This window comes from Metschnikowia bicuspidata, assembly GCF_001664035.1.
Source record: "Metschnikowia bicuspidata var. bicuspidata NRRL YB-4993 chromosome Unknown METBIscaffold_2, whole genome shotgun sequence".
NCBI classification, from domain to species: domain Eukaryota; kingdom Fungi; phylum Ascomycota; class Pichiomycetes; order Serinales; family Metschnikowiaceae; genus Metschnikowia; species Metschnikowia bicuspidata.
In genome coordinates, this window is record NW_017387732.1 from 345,404 (window position 1) to 367,363 (window position 21,960).

A 21,960-nucleotide genomic window follows, 5' to 3' on the forward strand; every position below is an offset into this window, starting at 1 on the left:
TGTAGCCCTGTGTTCCAAGCGCCCTGTGAAGCGCCTTGTTTTCAGCGCGTGGTGCTATTCCTTGTATCTAGACGCTTTGGGCATGAAGGGCCCGAAGGAAAAGACAAGGGGTTCGAACGGCTAGTCAGCAGGCCAATAATATCAAGACAAATTCGGTACAGTTTCACGCGTCATGCCCAATCTTGGAGCAGTTGAAAAAGGACGTGTGTTGTGAATTGCATCTATACTGAATATGTCAGAAGCTTGTTTTGTAGTGGAGAAAAGGTCGCGGGCAGTTAGGGCCGCGGGGCTCGGTGCGCGCCAAGGCTTGGATAATACAATTTTTTTTTAATTTTAGTTAATGGATATTTCCGTCTTTTGGTATTTGATTGTATGGCTATTGGTTTAGTGGTTTTTGCTCCCTGCACTGTTCGTGCAGCTCAGATTTTTCTTTGTCCTCGCCTTTTTTTCTCTTTTCCTTTTTTACTTCTCCTTCCTTTCTTCTTTTTTCTTATCTTCCCTTCTCTTACCTACTCTTACCTTCTCTTCCCCTTTCTTCTTTTCTTCTTTTCTTCTTTTCTTCCTTTCTTCCTTTCGTCTGTTATAACTTACCAGAGCACCCATAAACACACACTGATTTAGAGTGTTCGAAAGATCACAAGCACTACATCTTCCATGGTAATACTATAACATCAATTGTTTGCGGCCACGACTCACAATCTCCATATAAACTCGTGTCCATCCTACCAACAATAACAGCAACAAAAAACAGCAAAACATACATGAACTCAAACTACCTCATCAATGTACCCAAGCAATAACTGCGAATCCATCCTACATGACAAAATAAAAATCTCTCCACTTCCGTCCTCATACCCCGGGGCGGCCTGTCTCTAGGCTGCCCGAATCACAACGCGCACATCGCGCACCTGACCGCATCACCGTCCCAGTCCAAACGAAAATCCACCGCCAGCACTCTGCTCCAGCACTCTTGTAAACACGTAGATCCGTCCCCCTCACTTCTAGCCATGCCGTCGGGTCTCCGCATAGCTTTTTTTGGCCTGGACCTATTCAGCGTGGCCTCACTCCGCAAGCTCGCCGAGCTCCATCGCTCCAGGCCCGGGCTCATCTCTAGTTTGGATGTCTATACCAGGTCGATAAAACCCACAGGCAGAAATCTCAAGCAATTCGTGGACTTGCCCATCGGCACATATGCACTTGGCAATGGCTTGCGCGTGTTCCGCGTAGACTCCTCGGCGGAAATCGTGGCCTCTGCATTGCCGCAAAATTACGATCTTGCCGTGGCGGTGTCTTACGGCAAACTCATTCCAGGCAAGTTTTTGGCCTCATTGCGCTACGGAGGACTCAATGTCCACCCGTCGCTTCTCCCCAAATTCAGCGGCTCGTCGCCCATCCAGCATGCGCTCATGGAAGACTGTAAGTCCACCGGTGTCACCGTTCAAACGTTGCATCCGACCAAATTTGACCATGGCGACATCATCTGCCAATCCGAGGAGGTGGAGATTCTCAACGACGACAAATTTGTCTCTTTACAGGAAAAACTCGCCACTGTTGGGGCCGACCTCTTGGCGGACGTCGTGTACAGTGGCTCATACACGAACCCGCCGCATTTCCAAAGTTTGGAGCAATACTCTTTGGCTCCAAAATTATCCCCTGCAAAGTCAGAGGTCAAATGGGGACAAATGTCCTCCAGGCAGGTGCGCCGTTTGAACGACGCCTTGGGGCCTTTGCACTCGTACAAGTACGTGGATATATTGAAGAAAAAAAAGCCCCTCCAGGGCAATTTCAAAGTCATCCTTGACGATATTCATGAGCTCCTGACTTGTGCTGAACTCGACTCGCTTTCCACGCCAGGTACCTTCACTCTTAGCGCAGATGGTCTAGTGGTGAAAACCTCAGATTCGTACGTGTCCGTCAAGAAACTCAAATTTCAATATTGCGGCTTGGAGTCGCCCGCAGAGTTCATGAAGAATCTCAAGAAGAGGTCTGGCACCACTGCATGTCAATTCATCTCATCTGACGCATCAAGTCTCTGATCACAACTCAACCTGACATGTCTTGTTATACCTATCCACGGCGACTTTCATCTTGTTGTACAAGAACATCCTGCTCTTTTTCTCCGGGACGGGCAAGAATGGCCCTCTTCTGTTCTGTAGGATTAAGCTCACACCTGTCGTTTCTAGCGACACGCTCTTCACTTGGCTGAAGGCGACAATCCAAGACGTCTTCAAAGAATTCATTTCGAACAAAACAATCTTTTTGAACGTAATCAACACAGCCTTTTCTTCGCCTGGCATGATCAAGTGTGCAACGTAAGTTTCGTCAAACAATGAACCTCCATCTATAGTTTTGAGCCAGAACTGGCCTTGGGCTTCTCTCGCAGAGTATGGTCGGATCACATTGTCATAGGAAATGTACCTTGGAAGTCTAATTTTCTCCAAGCCATCCGCGTCAAAGACTGTGGTTGTGTTTCGGATTCCTTCACTGACGTTGGAAGCAAGATCGAAGATTCCAATGGCAGTCTTTGTTGGCAAGCCAATCACACCTTTGCCTAGCCCCTTAAAAAAGCCACCCGCACCTTCTTTCGTGGCACCTTCGAATGGTGCTTGGGCAATACCTGTCACACCTGATGAAATAGAGTCGAAGAAAGAGTTCGCACCTGAGGTGAATCCATAGAGCGCATGTTTAGGTCTATTTCTTCGTTGGTTGAGTCTCCGCCTTTCCTGAAACTTTCGGTCCATTGTGGCAACTGACAAGCCCTTTGCAAGCGATCCAGTCACCTTCGCAAACGAGTCGGAGAATCCGAAAACAGACTTTTTAAGGAAACTCAACCCTCCTTTTGCTATGCCGATTCCGATCTCTTGAGGTCGATCGTTGATGACAAACCCCTGATAAGGCTCGTAGAATATATCAAGAACTCCTGAGGAGAGGTTGTTGAACAAACCAACTGGATTTCCCAAGAAATCTGCAGAGCCTAAGATTTTGTGCAATTGGTAAAAGAACGATTGCCCATAATGGGTCCGGATAGACTCCATAAGAATTGGTATTGGCACTCGAATATTCTCAATGAACAATGCATTGAGCTTGATTGGTGCATCATTGATGTTTCCGATAGCCATAGTCAACATGTTCACGAAGAACATCAAGGTATTTTGTGACGTAGATCTATCTTCGGCATTAACTCTCTCGGTCCGCACAAATGATAAGTTCGTAAGAGCTGGCTGCAAATGAAGTGCCTCGAAATAAATGTCACTTGCCTCTGCCAATTTCTTTGGCTCGGGTATCTCAAGGTTCTCATCACATAACTTGTCTTCAATCTCTATATTCCAACTTGCTCCTGGGAATTTGGCAAAGTCTATCAATGCAAACAAAAAGTCTTCGTCGACCTCAATAGACATCTCTTGCAAAAGGACTGTTGCATATTTGATAAATAAAACACCATGGCTTTCGTCCTTCACTTTGCAAACCGATGCACTAAATGATGGGTGATTATTGAGTTCTTTTCCTGATCTCGGTACTAAGGTCGGGTAGATAATGATAGGAAATATTCCTCCGTATAGTTGGTTGTCCAACTGGATCCACTTCAATTTCATACTCAAGTTTTGGTATAAGTCTGACTCGTTGTATCTCAATTCAACGCCTCGGAGGGATAAGTAACACAACTCCTGAGATCTGTTGTTAATAAAAGAGAGCCCGAACCCTTCGAACCTTGTAAAAATCTTCGTGTAGTAATTTTCATCTTGCTCATTGACTTCAAAATTCAGTTGACCAACATTTGTATTGGAATTGTTCCCATCCTGTAGCTTGTACAAACTCAATGAAGGATCGTACTTCGTGATTACCAATGATTGAGTGGGGCCATCGGCAACAACATTGAGGTCAACAATAATTTGCTCTTGTTCAGATGTTTGAGGTAGCCTGAATGGTTTTAGGTTTCCTATCTCGGCTAAGTTGATGGATCTTTCGCGCCCGTGAGATCTGATGATGATTTCCTTTACGACAGCATTTGGATAATCGTAAGAATAAGGCATCACACTCTTTGCAGGCACTTTGTAGTAAATTGGTTTGTAATCCACATCTTTTTTCACAACTTCCCCGTTCAGATTTATGCTAGGATTGCCCTGGTACAAATAAAAGTCAGCATCAGTGAAATTCCTGATGGAGAATGGCCAGGCATTGTTTGCATTTTCAATCTGAATGTAAATGGTTGCATTTTCAGTGATGATGTTGACTTTGAGGAGAACCTGACCAGTCGAAGCTTTTTGTGCCTTCAAGAAAATCTGCCCAATGTCGTCAATAGCAAAAGGCGACGACCAGTGATTTCCATCTCGGGCGAACTTAAGAAGCATTGTCTTTTGCAAATTCCGTCTCAAATCATATAATGGATATAATTCTCCAGGGCCAAGTTGAAATTGCTTAGTGGAGCCGTTTTCAGCAATCACCACGGGCTCCTCCAAACAGTTTCTCATGACATATCTAGGGGCAAAAGTGATAACCTTGGTCAAATTGTACTTTCCTTCGCCTTCTGCGATAGAAACACCAAAATTCTTTTCTGTACTTTTTCCTGGTGTTTGCACGGCCATCCCAGTGACTTGTCCAATGGCATCAAAGCTTAGACGATCTGACCAAGATGAGTCTCCAATTTTGGCCAAGGCTCTGTTCAGTCTATCGTCGTCATTTTCGAATGAGAAAATGTGAGGTGTATTCTCCTCTCCCTTCGAGCCCATACTTACAGCTGGGTTATGCTTTGAATTCTCTCCAATTTGGAGGTTTTGCCCGGTTCTGTTGAGAATCACGTAGGGCGAATAAATCACAACTTTCAAACTTGTTTTAGAGGATTGATTCTTGGGATAGTACATCCTGAGTTTGACTGTCTGTCCACTCTCATTCTTGACGCTTGTGGAAGATTCACGTTTAAACTTGGTGTCTCTCCTTGAATTGATGATAGCAAACTCTGATTTTCCAAACCCACAGCCACATGGTTCGACACTCAAGAGCAATAAGCTTTCCAAAGTCACAACTTGGATAAATGAGCTCTTGCCCTTTTTCACTCTACCATTCCAATCTTTTTTCGAGCTTTTGTCATATAACCTGAAATTGAAATCAAATGGTAACAAATTTTCAATTTCCAAAGGAGCGGATATCACCACTGTCAAATGTGGATATATCTTCGCGAGGGGCTCACTCTTTTGATATTGTGCCTCTGCTTGGAAAAAGTACGATGACTCTTCTCCGCTACCAATCATAGAACATTGGAGGGACCGTCCATCTTGCATCAACGACTTCCAATCTAGACTCTCGTTTGACCAATTAAATTTTGTTTCAATATGCGGCCTGATCTTGAACTTTTCACTGTAAACCGTGTCGATAGGCAAAGCTTTCTCTTGGCCCAGATCAATCACAAGCTCGAAATCAGAGTCATTTTCTCTTTGAACCAATTTCACAGCTATGGGTATTTCTGCGCTATTTCTGATCGTCACGGTTGACCTCAAACGAATGGTTTTCACATTATCACTTCCAAGTGTAATTTCGCTTACCAACCTATTGTGAATACCATTCACCGGCGGGTAAAGTGAAAAAACTTCCTCCCCTTCCCCACTTGCACAAATTCTTCTAATAGGGTCATATTTGGAGTCTAGAAGTTTCACTCCCAAAACATCAGATGCACTATCGGTATCCAAGTTTTCACGGATGGTTCTCCAATCCTCAAACTCCCAAGGAACTTTCCCATCTAAGGGAATCACTTGTTTGTTCAGTTGCAGCTCGTCATCACGGTCGATCCAAACCTCAATATCAAAGCCTGTTTCATTTCGAACAATGTATGGTGCTAATTTTTCTCTTGTCTTTGGGGCCACGTCAGCTGTGATTGATGCGGCAATCTGGGAGAGAAGTGCCACTGATCTTGAGGATATACTCAATTGAGCAATATCCCTAGAGACAACCTCAATCATCATGCGAGGTTTGGGAGTGAGGACTTTGGATGCGTAAACAGCCATTTGCCAAGATTCTAAAAGTGGCTCCCATGTGGATTTGGCGTAGTTGTAAATGTTAACGTACGATTCAAAATGAGCTTCAGCACTTAACTCAGTGGACCAATTGAAAATTTTGACCTCAAATGGCTTTATTCCCATGTCCAATACAGGCAACTCGTGTACGTCTCCGATCAATACCAAGCGTGCACCTCCAATTCGAGACTCAAACTCCTCTCCCGCAACAGCCACTTCAGGAGTAGGATGGTCACTAGATGGTTTCTTTGCACCCCCAAAAATACTTGACACGGAACTGGGCGCGTGCTTTGCGAGTTTACGCTTGAAGTCTTCAGACATGCTGTAGTCAACATTTGTTTTTCCTTTATTCACCGCCGTCTGAGCCTGAGTGTAAAATACATTTGCTTTCTCAAAGATTCTCATGGCAAGCCGGATATCATGCAAAGATATTCTCAACAACAATGGGTCAACAGAAAGTTGCATGCTGGTCAAAAGCTCTGTGGGAGTGGAGCCCCTAGAGTCTAGAGCAAATGACATGGAAAAATCATCGATTATCCGCATTCTTTGGTCTTGAAATCTGTCCATTCGAACCACATACATTCCAACATTCTCCACCGCGAGAGAAATAATGTTTTGACTCGTAAACAAAACCTGTTCCACCTTAAAGACAAGGGCCTCAGTGTCTACCTTGGTAGAGTCAGCCAAAAGTATCACTGAAGGGTTAATAATATTAACTGACAATCCAATATTTGCAGATTTAGGTGAAACATTTGAAGTTTTAGTGGATCCATCATCCGGTAAAGTGAAGCCACTGTTTTGATCGTTCTCACTTTTCAAATAATCTCTCACCACGATTGGAGAGTCTAGTTCGAAACCTTTGTATGCGAACGCCTGTAACTCAAAGATGTGGTCAAGCGCAAGAACTGTTCTTGGCTCATCCACGGTAAGCATAAGTGTTGTTATTTTGTTATCACACTCGCCACTTGTAGATGCATTGAGAAAAAACTGTTGTCTATCGCCGTCAATAGGAGAGATGATTTCAGCAAACTTGTTTTCTGTCCCCTCTCTTACGTCACTTATGGTGAAAGAAGATACTGAAACATCAGCCTCGAAATGACTGTCCTTCCTCATCGTGAAGCTCAGTTTGAAAGAGTTAACAGCCAAAGAGCAAAGTTTCTTGGACTCAAATTCCAGAAGACACTTTGTCTTATTGTACAAGGTTAACGAAATCTTGGGAATTTCAAAGTTGAAAAAAACTGATTCCTTCTTTGGGTTAGCTTGCTTAATTTCTGTCTGCGTCTTTGCCTTCGCAATTTGCTGGGCCATAATGGAAGATCTTCTATGCCCAGAAGAGTGGTATTTCATGGCTGCATTTGCCTGATCTGCATCTTCTTCGATATCAATCAAAGAGCCTTCGTCAGAAACGCTGAAAGCTCTTGATATTGAATTCTGGAGATTGTTCATATACCGCAATTGCAATTCTGTCAATTTCATGTTGATCTCATGTGTTCTACCGACTATAACAACGTTCGGTATTTCATCTACATCTTCTTCAACATAGTCGACATTGAAGTTGACGTCCAAGTTCTCAACAATCTTTCCGTTTTGAATGACGTCATTCATAAAATTGAAGTGGGTGTTGATGTTGATGTTTCTCAAACCAGCTTCAATGATATTATGAAAAACACCACTCTTCACCTCAAAAACATTGCTCAAGTATAGCTCACCGAGCTCCGCGATTAAAACATCATGATTGTCAGTATGACCCTCAACAAATTTGGGGAAATGAACAATGGGAGCCCGAACCAAGATGTTGAGTTTTATCTTGCCTGCATTGTCGATCTGGTTTGCTTGATTGATAGCAGCTTCGCGTGCGCTATCGTATATCGCTTTCATTCTTTGAAATTTGTTCAAATAAGAGAATATCTTCACAAACGCCTCCTCTACAAAATTGACTTTTGTAGCAGCAGTTGTGAATTCAATAGAGCTCTGATAAGGTTCGTTGTGTGTTTCGGGGTCAAAAGTTTTGTAGGAAAATTCTGCTAAATTATCCCCTTCGATGCTGACAAGACTTCGGAAAACTGAATTCCTAGGCAGACCTTGATTTGATTCATCGTGCAATGTCAATGCCCCAAGCTTTCCGTTAACTTGTAATTCCACTGGAAGAACTAACACTTTGATCAAGGCAGTGCTTAACTGCAAAGTAGCCAACTTTATTCCATCTTCATTCAAAACAACAATGATACTATCAAGGTTGACAAGAACATTTATTTTCTGAGGTGCAACGGTGTCATCAGTGACATCGTTATGCTTGAGTTCATCCGCAGGTGTAGACTCGGCATTCGCATCTGTGAATGTGTTAAGAACAAAGTTCAAAAGACTCAATAACGACTTTCTAGAGACAACGCATTTCAACGCCGACATGTCCAAAGCGATGTTTTGATCAAAGATTTCAATTTCTTTACCATTGTGCTCAACGATTCTTTGAACCCTATCGTATTCGAGTTTGAAGAGTTCTGGGTTCTTTCTCGTGACCGCTTCTTCCTCGAGAAAACTATTGGAAGAGACCAAATTCTCGAACTCTTTAATACCCGATGTTTCAATGTGATCAACCAAGTTGATATCAGTCAAAGACAAGTCTAGGTGCATATTCTTTTCTGTTTTGAAGAAAGTAAAATTCAAAGAGTCCCCGATGATATCAATGAGATGTTCCGTTTCAAGTGTAATTCCGTTTATGCACCGGAACATGGCAACTACCACTTTCTCCACTCTGAAGTCGATTTCAACCAAGTGTTGGGAATCTTGCTGAGCAGAAGAGCTCGCTTTTGATGTCTTGTCGGCGTCTTCGATCTCTTCGAGTTTGCTGCTGGTACCAAAAGCATTGAATACGCTGGAGCTCTCATCTTCTTCTTCCTCCGTGTTTGGAATCAATATATCGACCAACTGCATGATGGTCTTATACTGAAAGTCACTGAGTGCAAGATTGATATTAGGAACCTCTCCGCTGACCCTGAACCTTGCTAAGTTAGTTGCACTAGAAAGGATGGAGATTCCAACAGAAAGCCTGAAGTCAAAGTTGTCTAAGATCAATGCAGAATTCTTGGATCTTTTGGTATGAAGCTGCTCCATCGTGTCCTTGATGGTAGGCCCAACCAAAAACTGAGCGTCCTGGAGATGAAGATTGAACTTATCATACATCAAGGTGTTGAGCTCTCCCCAATCCTCCTCTGTGTAGCTTTGCTTCGAGCTGAACTTTTCAATAGTGCGTTTATCAACCAAATCACTGGTCACGCTCAAGTGACCGGCATCAATGATTGCAACAGGAGATTTCCAGCTCCTTGGGTCAAGCGGTAAAATCAACAACGGGGCTTGGAGATCGAGCTTAACGTTGAGTGTCTTATGCTCTTCCAAGGCATATTGAAGCCCGATTCTGGTTTGAGAAGTAAAGCCCTCCATGGTCGCTTCTGCTGCGTTCATGATTGCGCCCACGGTATCAAGATGGATGTTGGGTGGTTTGAAAAACTTGATGATCTCTGCAACAAAAATGTGGTTGTAGAAAATAGTCATGGACTTCAACTTAGCCAAGAGCGAAGAGTCTGCCGATCCATCTAGAGGATTGTGCTCGAAAGAAAACTGGAAAAACGGATCCCTTTTCCCCTCAAGCGCCTTATTCTTGGACGAGTCCGCGTGCAACTGGGAATGGTCATGCTTCACGCTAACAATATGCTTGTAGAGCGGCTTGGTGGTGCCATCCTCGATCTTGAACTCTTGTAACTGGAAGTTTGCCAAAAAGGAGTTGGGTCTTTGGAAAAACTGGGTCTGGCACCCCTCGATGATCACCTCTGCAAGAGCAGGCGACTCCTTGTCCTGCTTGAGCGAGATGCCACCTCTCTTCAAGTTCACCAATACCTCCATGGTGACCCTATCACGGGGCGCATCAAGGTCTGCAGAAGGTTGGTTTTCGTTGTAGTCAATTGTTTCGTAGAGGGCCTTGCGTTGTTCGTCCGTCAAAGTCAAATCCAAGCCCCCCTCGTCCTCTGGGGCCTCCGTGGTTGGCTCGCTAGTCTGGGCACCGCCCCACCACGAAGAAAACCAGCCCCCGGGCATTTCTTCCAGGTTGGTTTGCGCCGGTGGGGCCACCAAGTTTTCTTTTCTCACCTCGTTCCGAGTGAGCGATCGGTAGAACTTGATGTCCTCATAAGAGAGGGCCTCTTCGAGCGCAGTGAATTCCGTCTGCTGGTCTGGCGTGAGGACCCGTTTCATCAACTTCTGCTTCCATAAGCTGATGTACGCCTTCCTCTGGTCTCTGCGCGTGCGGAAATGGTCCCAGCTCCACTTGTGGTTTTTCTCGTGGATCTCGTTCAAGACCGAGACCGCCGCATACTTGAACCATTCCTTGGGCGCATCCTCGAGGGCAAGCCGTGGGCGCAACTTTCGGAACTTCCATGTTTTCTGGTACCAGTGGAACTTCAGTGCCGTCCACAAGATGTCACGGTACTGGTGACTGTCAAAGTCGATGCCGAACTCGTCAAAGAAGAGCTCTGCTCGGATGTGCGGATGTTCATCCGTGGCACCCGCCTTGTGCATGACTAAGTGGCCCTCTCCAGACACGGGCTTCAAGAGATATTGGAACGACTCTTCTGGCTGTGTGAAGCATGCCTTGAGCAGCAGCAAAATCAAGGCTGGGTCGTCGTCGTAGATCGAGGCTGACTCCGTCGTCATGTAGCAGGCGAAATTGCGCAAAACAAGCAATTTCCGCGTGAAGCTCTGGGTGATAGCTATGAAGCTGGGCAGCCAGTTTTCATCGGTCGACGCCGCAGAGAGCTCCGAGAGCGTGAGCCCCAAAGAATAGGGGTTTTCGGTGAGCACCGCGTCATCTTCGTAGCGCACGTGGATATTCTTGATCGTCACCTGCAAATTGTCGACGATTTTGGTGACGAGGCTCTCGGTGAAGCTCTCGTTTCCCGCTGGCGAGCTGGGCAAGTTGTTGTCGTTGGAGTTGATGGCACTCTGCAACGCCTCCAAATCCTTCAACTTGTCTTGTTTGATCTGCTGCATACGCCTGTGGTCCTCGTCTGCATCGAAGTCCTCGAGGATAATTGGCAGCGCCAAAAGGTACACGTCCTCAATAATGACCTTCACGGGCTTGCCCTTCAAATTGGACCAGGGGATCTGCAAAGTAAGCTCTCCCAAATGGCCGAACTTCACGTCTAGCGGAAGCCTGAACTTATCGAGCGATTCCTTCTTGAGCCTCAAGTTCTTCAAGCGCACGTCTCCGCTCCAAATGCCGATGTTTAGCGACTTCGAGTCGAAGTTTTCGATGTATGCCCCAAGGAACCTGTTGATTAGCGTGGACACGATGGACTCGAACATTGCTGTGGGGTAGAATCAGTAAAGGCGTGGGTTTTTCTCTGGGTTTTTTCGGCTATCTGGCCCGAGTTCTCTTCTACTTTGCAATTCGGGCTGTTTCACGTGGGCTGATGAGTTTTGGGGGAAAGTTGTGGAATCTGGAATTTCAGATTTGCTTGGGTGGGGATGAGAGTAGAGCCTAATTTGCCTAGTGCGACAAGCAAAGCAAGCCAGGCCGGTGCGGCGCCATGCATGGAAACTAGCCCCAAATTATTTTGAAAGATGGGGGGTTGGCACCATTGAATCTGTGTTGCACTGTGAAAATAGAGTAGCCTCTTGAAATTTAAGGCTTAGGTTTTAGTTGGCTTCAAAACAATACGATCAAATCGAGACACACTGCCATCACTAAAACATTAACATGGGAAGCTGCCTTTCGTCATGCGACTCGAGACAATTCCATACTTTGAGCAAATTCAATCTTTGGATCACGTCAGAGACCCCGTTTCTTGATTCTCTCAAACTTTTTATGGGCCACACATATGCAAACATTTTTATGAGCGTTTCACAGAACCGGTTGGTCTCACAGATACCTTTAGAGGCTGTGGTGATTTTACTCTGTTTCGCTGTCCTAGAACCCGCAGGCTATTGCTTATTCGTTTTTTGAAGTGATGTAGTCAGCTTCTTGGAGGAGGTGTTTTTCGCCATTGATAAGAGATGGCATTTCAAAGACCTATGTATGTTTTGTTGTAAACCGCCACGGAATGTAAATTTGCAACAATCCAGACATTTTAGTTGGCGGCTCATTTTTTGGCCATGCTCAGAACTACCAAGCCGTTTTAAATCTTGCAACCTAAGCAGATAATCCTCCGATACCAGCCGAAATTTGCTGAGGTTTAAAGTATCTGCGAACTATGTGAAAGGGTCTTTCAGAACCTAAAATAAGTCACTAGCTTCGATCTATCTAGTCGCAAAATCCTCTGCATGTTGGGTTCCGAACAAACGGGTTCCAAGAATGGCCAGAAGCTTGTGAGCGTCAAATTGAACATGGGTTATTTTTCCCAACCTATACTCCGACACCTGATGTTAAATATGTGCTGGATATCCTGTGTACTTGATGGATCCCATAGAAATACAACTCATGGTGCTATAGACGTAAGGGCCCTGGTATCAGCTAAGCATTGAAGTCCCTGTAAGCGCATATATTGCTATGCGCACTTCTCATGAGTTTCGTGAGCTATCAGTCTGAATAAGTCACTGCATAAGTTTTCAGGTTTCAGGGTCTTTCTTCACGTGACTACCAAAAAAGGGATAGAAAGATAGAATAGAAATTAGAGCTCCAAAATAATCAGAGAAATAGAATTACATCTACCTTTATGCCAGCGAGTACTTCACAGGAGAGCCTCAAATTCGCTTCCAGATGCGATAGTGATTGGAAGTCTTGGAAGCGAAGTTGTTTCAAAGAGCACTTCAGAGGAACTAGCAGAAACGACGGAGTTATTTTTCCTTTTGTCGCTAATTTTCTATTTACTTGTGTAAATTATCCTGATAGCTGGATATGGATTGATGGTCCAGGCCTAGCTTTAGTAGTTATGTTCAGTTAAACGAAAGTGAATCTCAATAATAAAAATGGTTTATCTATAAGCTGCCAAAAAGAATTAGTCTTCGAGGCCATTTTGCTGTTGAGGGTACTGAAAGCTTTCGTGGCGACAGCTCTCACTAGAAGTATCTAAAGACCCGACAAGCGCGTGCGGACTTGGTAATTTAAGACTAGCCTAGCGACGAAAACTCGGCAATCGAGGCACCAACACAAAACTCACCCCAAGCGCAAAAAAAAGATCATGGCCTTTCCAGCCATATTCGAGGCACAAAAGTGGTTTCCCGAAGGCCGCGCAGCGTTTTGCAAGAGCTGATGATATACTTGACATTTTATACTTCTTCAGTCCGGACGGCTCGCTAAATGACCCTTCGCACCATTCTCATAAAGCACGCGAAAATCGAGCAAACCAAGTACGAGAAATATTGGTAACCAGGCAATTAGAAAAGAATGATAATCATGCTCAATCAATGAATGGTCGACTAATACAGGCCCAGCCGATATAGGTTCGACCAAAATAGTACCAGTCAATTTTCTCAGCCAGTATAGTGCCAATCAATAGTCAAGCAGTATAAAGCCGACCAATGCATACAAACACATGAGGCACGAGCAAAAATCACTGTAGGGAATAGAAGCGCAGTGGGCCTTGACCTCCAACGCTACACCTACAATACATCAAAATTTCACCAGCATTATTACAACAATATACCTTCAATACACCATACGAACGCTACACCTACAATCCACTAACAATACACTCCACTAACAATACACCTACAATCCACCAACAATACACCTACAATCCACCAACAATACACCTACAATCCACCAACAATACACCTACAATACACCAACAATACACCTACACTACACCTACACTACACCTACACTACCATAACATCACACCAACACTACACCTACAATAACCTAACATTACTAACAATACGAAAATTACACGAACATTACTAACATTACACCACTACACCAACACTACACATCTGCCTCGGTTCCCAGATACATCCGGCCCGCGCCCCGCCTTTCCTGCGTCTCTGCCCCAGAAGGCCCCAGCTCCCTCCCCACCCTGCCACGTGACTCTATCTTATCGCGCCTTCTACTCTAACCCCAGTCCCCGGGCTGCTACTCTTGGGATTCTTTGGCACGATAAGCAACAGTCAGCCGAGTCACTCCACATCCCGCCCTCTTTCCTATTTGTCAGGAGTGCATACCCCGTTTCTTGCTTTGCTCCCGGGCGTCTGTCTTTCAGGATCCTTTTTGTGGCTCCGCTCTGCCTCCCTCTGATCCGGCCTAGCTAGCCGCCCTGCCTCTACTTTCTTGCTGGACAAAACGCCTCAGGCTGCCGCACTGCTATTGTTCTCGGCCTCCTGGAATCTACCCCCTCACAGTACGTGCGCCGCCTGTGCACGCAGGCCCACATTTGACAGTGAGCGCTGTAGGCCCCGAGCAAAGACGATAAGGAACAGCGAGAAAAAAACCTATCTCCCCATCAAAAAAACCTGGATACCCCCCGCACACTTTTTGGTGAGCCTCTTGTCTGAACACACTGCTCGACTGGACCCCCGGCCCTTTTCCTGAACACAAGCCTCCAAAAACCACGGGAAAAAGCTAGAAAAGTGTTGAAAAAAACCCCTCGAAAAGCCCTAAAAAAATACACAGCCAATCTCCCCGAGGCCCCTGCCACGCACTCTGTGCCGGCCCCCCCCCCCCCCCCCCCCCCCATATATTCCGTGACGCCACATTTCCCTCAACCAACACCCACTCTGCGCCATACAAGGAGCCGTGTTTTTCAGATCTCCACGGCCCAATATTTGTCGCTTAGAAACTTTCTGGTGTAAGCTCCCTTCCAGACAAATATTTCAGCTCCACCATTCCCCTGAATCCTCGCCCCAAAAACCTGTGCTCACTAGGTGTTTTGCCCTCGCGTGTCTCTTCGCTCGCACCCTGATCCCAGCATCGGCTGTAGAAACACCCCTTGTTTTTTCCCAAAAACAAACCACAAAGCTCTTTGCCGTCAATGTCTCTGGATCTAGGTAGCATAGGCATCTATGAAGTGGGCCCAGAAATCGGCAAGGGCTCCTTCGCCACCGTGTACAAGTGCCGAAACCCCAACACAAACCAGGCTGTGGCCATCAAAAGCGTCGTCCGGCTGACACTCAAACTGAAGAGGCTCTTGGAGAACCTAGAGATTGAGATCTCCATCCTAAAGTCAATGAAACACCCGCACATCGTCGGCTTGTTGGACTACTTGCAAACCGCGACCTACTTCTTTTTGGTCATGGACTACTGCTCCATGGGCGACTTGTCGTATTTCATCCGGAAAAGAGGCCAGCTCATCAAAACCCACCCTGTGATTTCCTCGCTCATGCAAAGATATCCGAGTCCGGAAGACTCCCGCGGACTCAATGCCACCTTGGTTGTGCACTTCCTTCAGCAGCTCAGTTCGGCCCTACAGTTCTTGAGGAGTAAGAGCTTGGTCCACAGAGACATTAAGCCGCAAAACCTCCTACTCTGCCCTCCAGCACATTCACAGCAAGAATTTGACACCGGCAACTTCGCAGGCTTGTGGGAATTGCCCATTTTGAAGATAGCTGATTTTGGCTTTGCCCGGTTCTTGCCGTCAACCTCCATGGCAGAGACCTTGTGTGGCTCGCCGCTCTATATGGCCCCAGAGATTCTCCGGTACGAGAAGTACACGGCAAATGCTGACTTGTGGTCTGTGGGTGCTGTATTCTATGAGATGACCGTGGGTAAACCCCCGTTTAGGGCAGTTAATCATATTGAGCTCTTGAAAAATATCGAGAAATCACACGACAAAATCAAATTTTCCTCGTCCGCCCATGTGCCTGAATCGTTGAAGAGCTTGATAAGGTCTCTCTTAAAGTACAACCCCACTGAAAGGGTCTCGTTCAATGAGTTTTTTAATGACCCATTGATTGTCAACAAGCTCGAGAGTAACAACAAACCATTGGAGACATCTCATATGGACGAAAACCTCTTTATCAGCGAGTATATCTCTCCGATCAAGGACTCTGACAGAGCCAATTTCATACAGCCTATTCTGAGTGATGACAAATTCGAAGAAAAAGGTGCATCCTTTTCTAAGCCCTTCGACAATAAAGACATACACAGATCCCATGTGCTGATCCCAAGTCATACAGTTGCGCCGCGAGACGAGCAAATCATGCTGATTATCACGAAGAACAGCCCCGATCCATCTTCATCCACACGCTTCACACAACCAAGATACATGGAGAAGAGGCATGGACCTGGAACAAATAAAGAAGACATCATCTTGGAAAAAGATTACGTGGTGGTAGAAAAAAGAGCTGTTGAAGTGAATGCCATTGCCGACGAATTAGCGAAAGTCGGAACAAGAGACTTAGGGCGCCGCCGGCTGAACGCCAGCTCGGAAAGAGACGCTTTGATTGCTCGCAGAAACTCACAACGGTCAAACTCTTCTGGAAGTCAACACGGTCTTTACGGGGACCGGAAAATTTCTGTGTCCATTTCTCCCTCTAATGCATTGGGAAAAGCCATCACTTTGGCTTCCCATAGAATTTTCGGTAACACGACTGCTGAAAATACTATCCTCGAAGACGAGCAGGTTTCTGATGGATCCCGTCAAAGACAAGAGGGCTCGAGCTTGGAGTTCGAGAATAATCTTCTCCTAAATAAATTGAACTTGCCAATCTCAAGTACGATTGCTGCAAACGCGGCTCACGGAACAGAAGTGCTATTTTCAGAGGATGAGAAGTTTCTTAACAATTTGGAGTCTCTAGCAACCAAAGCACATGCAGTCAATTTATTTGCAGATGTCAAGTTCAGTCAGTTGATTCCTTCTCCACCCTCGGACAACACAGATGAGGATTTCCTTCAGCATGACGATAACCTACCACCCTCAATTGTCAAGACCATATGTGAAGAGGGTGTTGTTTTGTATGTTAAAACACTTTCATTACTTGCTAAAGGTATGGTAATTGCTAGTGAGTGGTGGGGATTATACTATGAGAAAGATGACACTACAGACACGCGGCAGCTTGTCAAATCTTTAAACTGCCAATCTTTGGTAAAAATCAACGAATTAGTGCAATGGATACGAGAGAAGTTCAACGAGTGCTTAGAGAAAGCGGAATATATCAAGTTGAGGTTGGAAGAGGCTCTTGAGAGCATTTCTCAGTCAAACGCTTCTGTTTCGTCTCCACCCTTCAATGAGAGCCGTAACATGTATATCGGAGGCTCTGGAGGCTCTGGGGACTCTGGGGTTAATGCTCATATTGTCGCAAGCAAAGTCAGCTCGGAGAAATTGATTTTTGATCGAGCTTTGGAGATATCTAGAAATGCAGCTGTCAACGAGCTTGTAAAGGAGGACTTGAAAGGATGTGAGCTCGCTTATAGTACTGCTATTTGGATGCTTGAAGCTTTACTTGATGAGGAAGGTGCCGAAGAAGAGAGGCTAGACGCCGAAGACAAAGCCACGATTGAGAGATTTATTGTCAGTATCGGCAATAGATTGTCCGTTCTCAAGAGAAAGTTGGACTTGTTTTGAGCAACATCCTTCATTTAGACCGTGTTGGAGATTCTTTTTTGTTTCCTCTCAACCCCTTCTCTAACTTTTTTTTTTATATATTATTTTTTTTCACTCACAGAGAGTGCAAAATTGGGTACATAGATCGGGGAATATCAGGATTATTACTATAATTCTTACTGCATTTCACTTTATAAAACTTTTTGGTGACAGAACTAAATAAGAAGTATTCAATGACCAATAATTAGTTCCTGATGAAGGCTACTCAAGATTGGATGGCTCGTGCTGAAGTAGCCCCAACGTGATGGAGTTTGAGCGAGTGTAGTGGGGTCTAACATGCTTTCCAATCAAACTTTTTGAGTTCAATTTTGATTGGCTCTCTTTATCAGCGTCTAGGTGCTTTGAAAATGGTAGAGGGCCTCTGACATGCTCCTTCTTGTAGTGGTTGTTGAAATAGCCTCTGTCGATGGTATAATTTCTTACTTCAGAATCTTTTCTGCTCAATTGCGCATCTAGACCCACTTGCATCATACCACCTGCCTGCGAACTATCGGGTGTACCAACTATTTCAGTTCTCAATGGAGAGCTTTGAGCTGGGTTGTTCTGGACTATTTTCGATTTCAAGAACTGACTCGCCAATGGGGGCGATCCGACTGTCACTGGGTCCTCAGTCACAGTTTCCAGTTTTGGAATAGGTTCGGGCAACGCAGGAATTGGCCCACCTCCCATCAAACTTTCTGGAACGTCCTCAAGTTCAAGAAGCAGCTCTTGGAACAGATAAGGGGTGTAGTAGTTTGTCTTTGGCAGATGCGCCAATTCTGTGAGATTTGAATCATGAGAAAACGCTCGATTTCCAAGTGTCAAAAACGGCGGCCTCAGTCTGGGAGCCACCTTCGATGGGAACTTGAGTGTGAGGTTACCTTCTTCCTCGTTCTCGCTACTACTGTTCAGAGAGCACGATGATTGAGAACTGCATGATTCCGAATCCGAGGAGTTGTGTAAATTGACAAAAGTTTTCTTAGCAGCTCGGGGCTCAACTTCGTCATGGTTCGTGCCAGCGCGAACGTCTGAAGTTTTGCTTTCTCTAGCCATCAGATACCCTAAGTTGAAATTCTTGAATTTCTCGGTTATTCCATGAGACGTGTCCATCACTTTGGCTAGCGCAGAATCGGACTGCGTCACACTGTCATTCATAAGGCTCATTGCGTGTTTCTTCTTTTTGAACTCCTGGTACTTGGAATTGAGATAGGCGTCATTGAAGCTATCTAAAGACGCAAAACTTTCCGTCAAAGGTAATGAAATAACAGATGAAGGTCTCCTATTTGAATCAATGCTTATTGGACCGACCTTAATTTTGCTCAGAGATGATTCAACATGAGAGCCAATTGGTATGGAAGCGACGTGCTGCGTCTGAGAATGACTATCATGCGAAGGGTTGTTTTGCTTGCCTGAAACTGACAAACTGGAATTGCGGCTCAAGTTAGCAAATAAGCTGGATTTTCTCCGCTTATCATCCGACTTTTGAATATCCTTGAATGCCTCGAGTGCAGACTGGGTTTTCATGTAGAGATCGCCTCCCACATTTCTCTTCGTCTCTATTCGCGGTGCCTCTAGAGAGCCCAGGCTGTCTCTTCGAAGAGTCGAGCCAAAGTCCATCACATCGTGGAGTAAAGAGTTTCCGATTGCAATTGATGCTTTGCTTGTAGACTGTATGAGTGGATTTGTATGATTTGGCTGTGAAGATGTAGTCAATATTGACCCATGGGTCAATTTTGGTGAGCATTGTGCGGATCCCAGCGCCGCCACTGGGGACGGCAGAGGAGATTTTTGGCCTTTCAAAGAAGAGGCGGTCGATCCATTAGCCATGCCCGTCTCGTCGACCAGCGTGATCATGGGGCTCTGTCCATGCTCTTTCGCCGTATGCGGAGCATCGCCATCCACAGTAGTAGCAGAGGCGGAAGCCATGCTTGGCGTACTGTATTTGGTGGAAGACTTCACAATGATACCGCCAACTCTGGTGGCAGCACCCACCGTCGGGCTGCAGTTCTGGGAACGATCTTTGCCATCCAGATCGGGGTGGGGGTGGTCGGAGTTGAGGAAGTAGAACTCGTGGAGCTTTGCAGGATCGTTCTCCAAGTCCATGAGGACAAACGCATGGCGCTTTATCTCGTCGATGTCGATTCTGCGCTTGCTGTTTTTGTCTAGCATTCTGCGGAGGAGATCCTTCGCGAGCACAAACTCTTCCTCCGCCACCTCCTGTGGGGAGCAGAACGACGAGCGGGAGTCCGGGAACTGAAGCTCCTCGTTGACAATGACGCTGAAGAGGGCGAATTCCGAGTCGGCGTTGAAAGGCACGCGCCCAAAGAGAAGACAGTAGAGGGTGACGCCCAAGGCCCAGATGTCGATCTTGTGGTCGACCTTGGGGAGACTGGGCGAGCCTCTGGCCGTGGCGGGAGAGGCCGGTTCTGGCGGGCTGGCATGCGCCGACGCCTCGGCCGGGGTGTTGCCGTCCGCTATGGAGGTCTGGCAGAGCTCCGGGGCAAAGAACGCCGGGGTGCCGACGGTCTTCGCCAACTCCATGTCACTGAAGTAGACGCCGTCCTCGGTGGAGCCGAGCGAGGACGCAAACGACACGCCGAAGTCCGAGATCTTGACGGTGTCGTCCGAGCTGACGAGCAAGTTGGCCGGCTTGATGTCGCGGTGCACAATGCCCCGCATGTGCAAGTACTCGAGCCCCAACAAGACGTCGCGGAAAATGCGCCGTGACTGGCGGAAGGAGAGGTTTGGCGAGAACTCGCGGGACAAGAGGTCGCCGTCCAGCGGGGCCTGCGGGGCCAAGCCACTGGCACGCCGCTGGCCGGCCCAGCACGGAAGCTGCTCTGGCAGCGTGCTGCCAAGCTGGCGCGGCGTGGCCACGGGCGACAGCCGCTTCCACTTGATCTCGCCGCGGTCCATGTACTCAAGCACAAGGTAGATTTTGAGCAGCGCACGGTCGTCGAGCACCTCCTTGAAGCGCACGATATGCGGGTGGTCGCAGCGCTTCATGATGGCGATCTCGCGGCGGATCCGGGCCTCATGCGCGTTGGCGGCCGGCTGCTCGGCCTCGGCGGACGGCCGGCGCATGCGGAGGCGCCGGTCCTTGGGCTTCCTGCTGACGATCTTGATGGCCACGAGCTCGTTGTTGACCAAGTTCTTGGCGAGCTTGACCTTGCCGTGCTCGCCGCTGCCGATATCACGGAGGATCTCGTATGTGTTGAGCACCTTGCGGCGCGACGCCGGGTCGTACTCGAGCGACACGTGCGAGGTTTCTTTGATGCTGGCGGAGACGGGGGGATGGTTCCAGGGCGCTGCTGGGCGGAAGCGGCCGAGCAGTTTCGGGGCCGTTTGGGGCAGTTTCGGGGCCGTTTCGGGCTGTCTAGGGACCGTTTCGGGCTGTCTAGGGACCGTTTCGGGCTGTCTAGGGACCGTTTCGAGCTGTCTAGGGACCGTTTCAAGCCGGCACAGGCTTTGCGCCCCGCTGGGCGTGCTGCCGGGCGGCGGTCTCGGCGGCTGCAGAATGGGGGCTGTTTTTGTGCCGTTTTCGCCGCAAAAAGAGCCGCCCGACATGAAGGGGTGGATCCCCGCGGGGCCGGCGTCTTCCGGCGGCTTGTGGACCGGGTTTGTGGTGCTCATGAATAGGGCAAGGCAGCGCTCAATATCGGCGCGGGAAGCGGGCGGCACGGGGCTGGCAGAATCCAGAAAAAAGCCCGGGGAAAGCAGGAGCGGGCACGGGGACACTGGGGGTGCGGCCGTGGAGACAGGGTGTGTTCTAAGGGGCGCAAACGGCGGGGAAAGCTCGGGTTTGGGGGGGTCTTTTTTGCACCTGCCGGCGGGCTCTGGAAGAGGAAACGAGTCTTGCGCCAGAATCCTGGGGCCGGAGGCGCGCGCCATGTGCTAGGGCCTAACAGACGAAAAAAGGCCCTGTGTGCGGCGGGCCTGGCACCCCAACCATTGGCCCAGGGGCTTCCAAAAGGTGTTGGCACTCGGCCTCCGCCCGGCTGTTCGGGTGCGTTTTGGTTTTCTGTCTTTTTATTTTCTTTTGTTTGTTTGGTTTTTTGTCTTTTGTCTTTTGTTTTTTGTTTTTTGTTTTTTGTTCTTTGTTTTTTGTTTTTTGTTCTTGTTTTTGTTTTTGTCTTTTGTCTTTTGTTTTTTGTTTTTTGTTCTTGTTTTTGTTTTTGTTTTTGTTTTTGTCTTTTGTATTTTGTCGTTTGTCTTTTGTCTTTTGTCTTGTTTTTTGTCTTGTTTTTTGTCTTGTTTTTTGTCTTGTTTTTTTTTTCTTGTTTTGTCTTGTTTTTTGTCTGGCGGTCTGCTTGTCCAATTTTATTTTATTTTAGTTTCTGTCGAGAATTCTTGCTTCTGTTCTTTTATTACGGCTAATCTTTTTTTTAGGGCGAAGTGAAAATAGTGGTGCGCCAGGAATCTCAGTCGATCGAGGCGAAAGACAAGAC

At 46.8% G+C, this 21,960-nt stretch overlaps 4 protein-coding genes across 4 annotated transcripts; 2 read left to right on the forward strand and 2 right to left on the reverse strand.

Annotated features, from left to right (window-relative positions):
- Positions 1 to 1,007: 1,007 nt before the first annotated feature.
- FMT1 (methionyl-tRNA formyltransferase) lies at positions 1,008 to 2,036 on the forward strand (the record flags this gene model as incomplete). Its single annotated transcript, XM_018857148.1, has 1 exon — positions 1,008 to 2,036. One exon carries the CDS (start codon positions 1,008 to 1,010, stop codon positions 2,034 to 2,036), a length of 1,029 nt encoding a protein of 342 aa, XP_018712401.1.
- VPS13 (membrane morphogenesis protein) lies at positions 2,037 to 11,360 on the reverse strand (the record flags this gene model as incomplete). Its single annotated transcript, XM_018857157.1, has 1 exon — positions 2,037 to 11,360. One exon carries the CDS (start codon positions 11,358 to 11,360, stop codon positions 2,037 to 2,039), a length of 9,324 nt encoding a protein of 3,107 aa, XP_018712402.1.
- Positions 11,361 to 14,662: 3,302 nt separating this feature from the next.
- ATG1 (serine/threonine protein kinase) lies at positions 14,663 to 17,702 on the forward strand. Its single transcript, XM_018855735.1, has one exon. The coding sequence runs from the start codon at positions 14,963 to 14,965 to the stop codon at positions 17,492 to 17,494; it is 2,532 nt and encodes an 843-aa protein (XP_018712403.1). The 5' UTR covers positions 14,663 to 14,962; the 3' UTR covers positions 17,495 to 17,702.
- A 50-nt stretch (positions 17,703 to 17,752) lies between these two features.
- On the reverse strand, positions 17,753 to 20,788 carry METBIDRAFT_26714 (serine/threonine protein kinase; the record flags this gene model as incomplete). The annotated part of the gene is made up of 1 exon (XM_018855326.1): positions 17,753 to 20,788. A coding segment is annotated over one exon (3,036 nt), but the record flags the coding sequence as incomplete, so codon positions are not given.
- Positions 20,789 to 21,960: the final 1,172 nt, after the last annotated feature.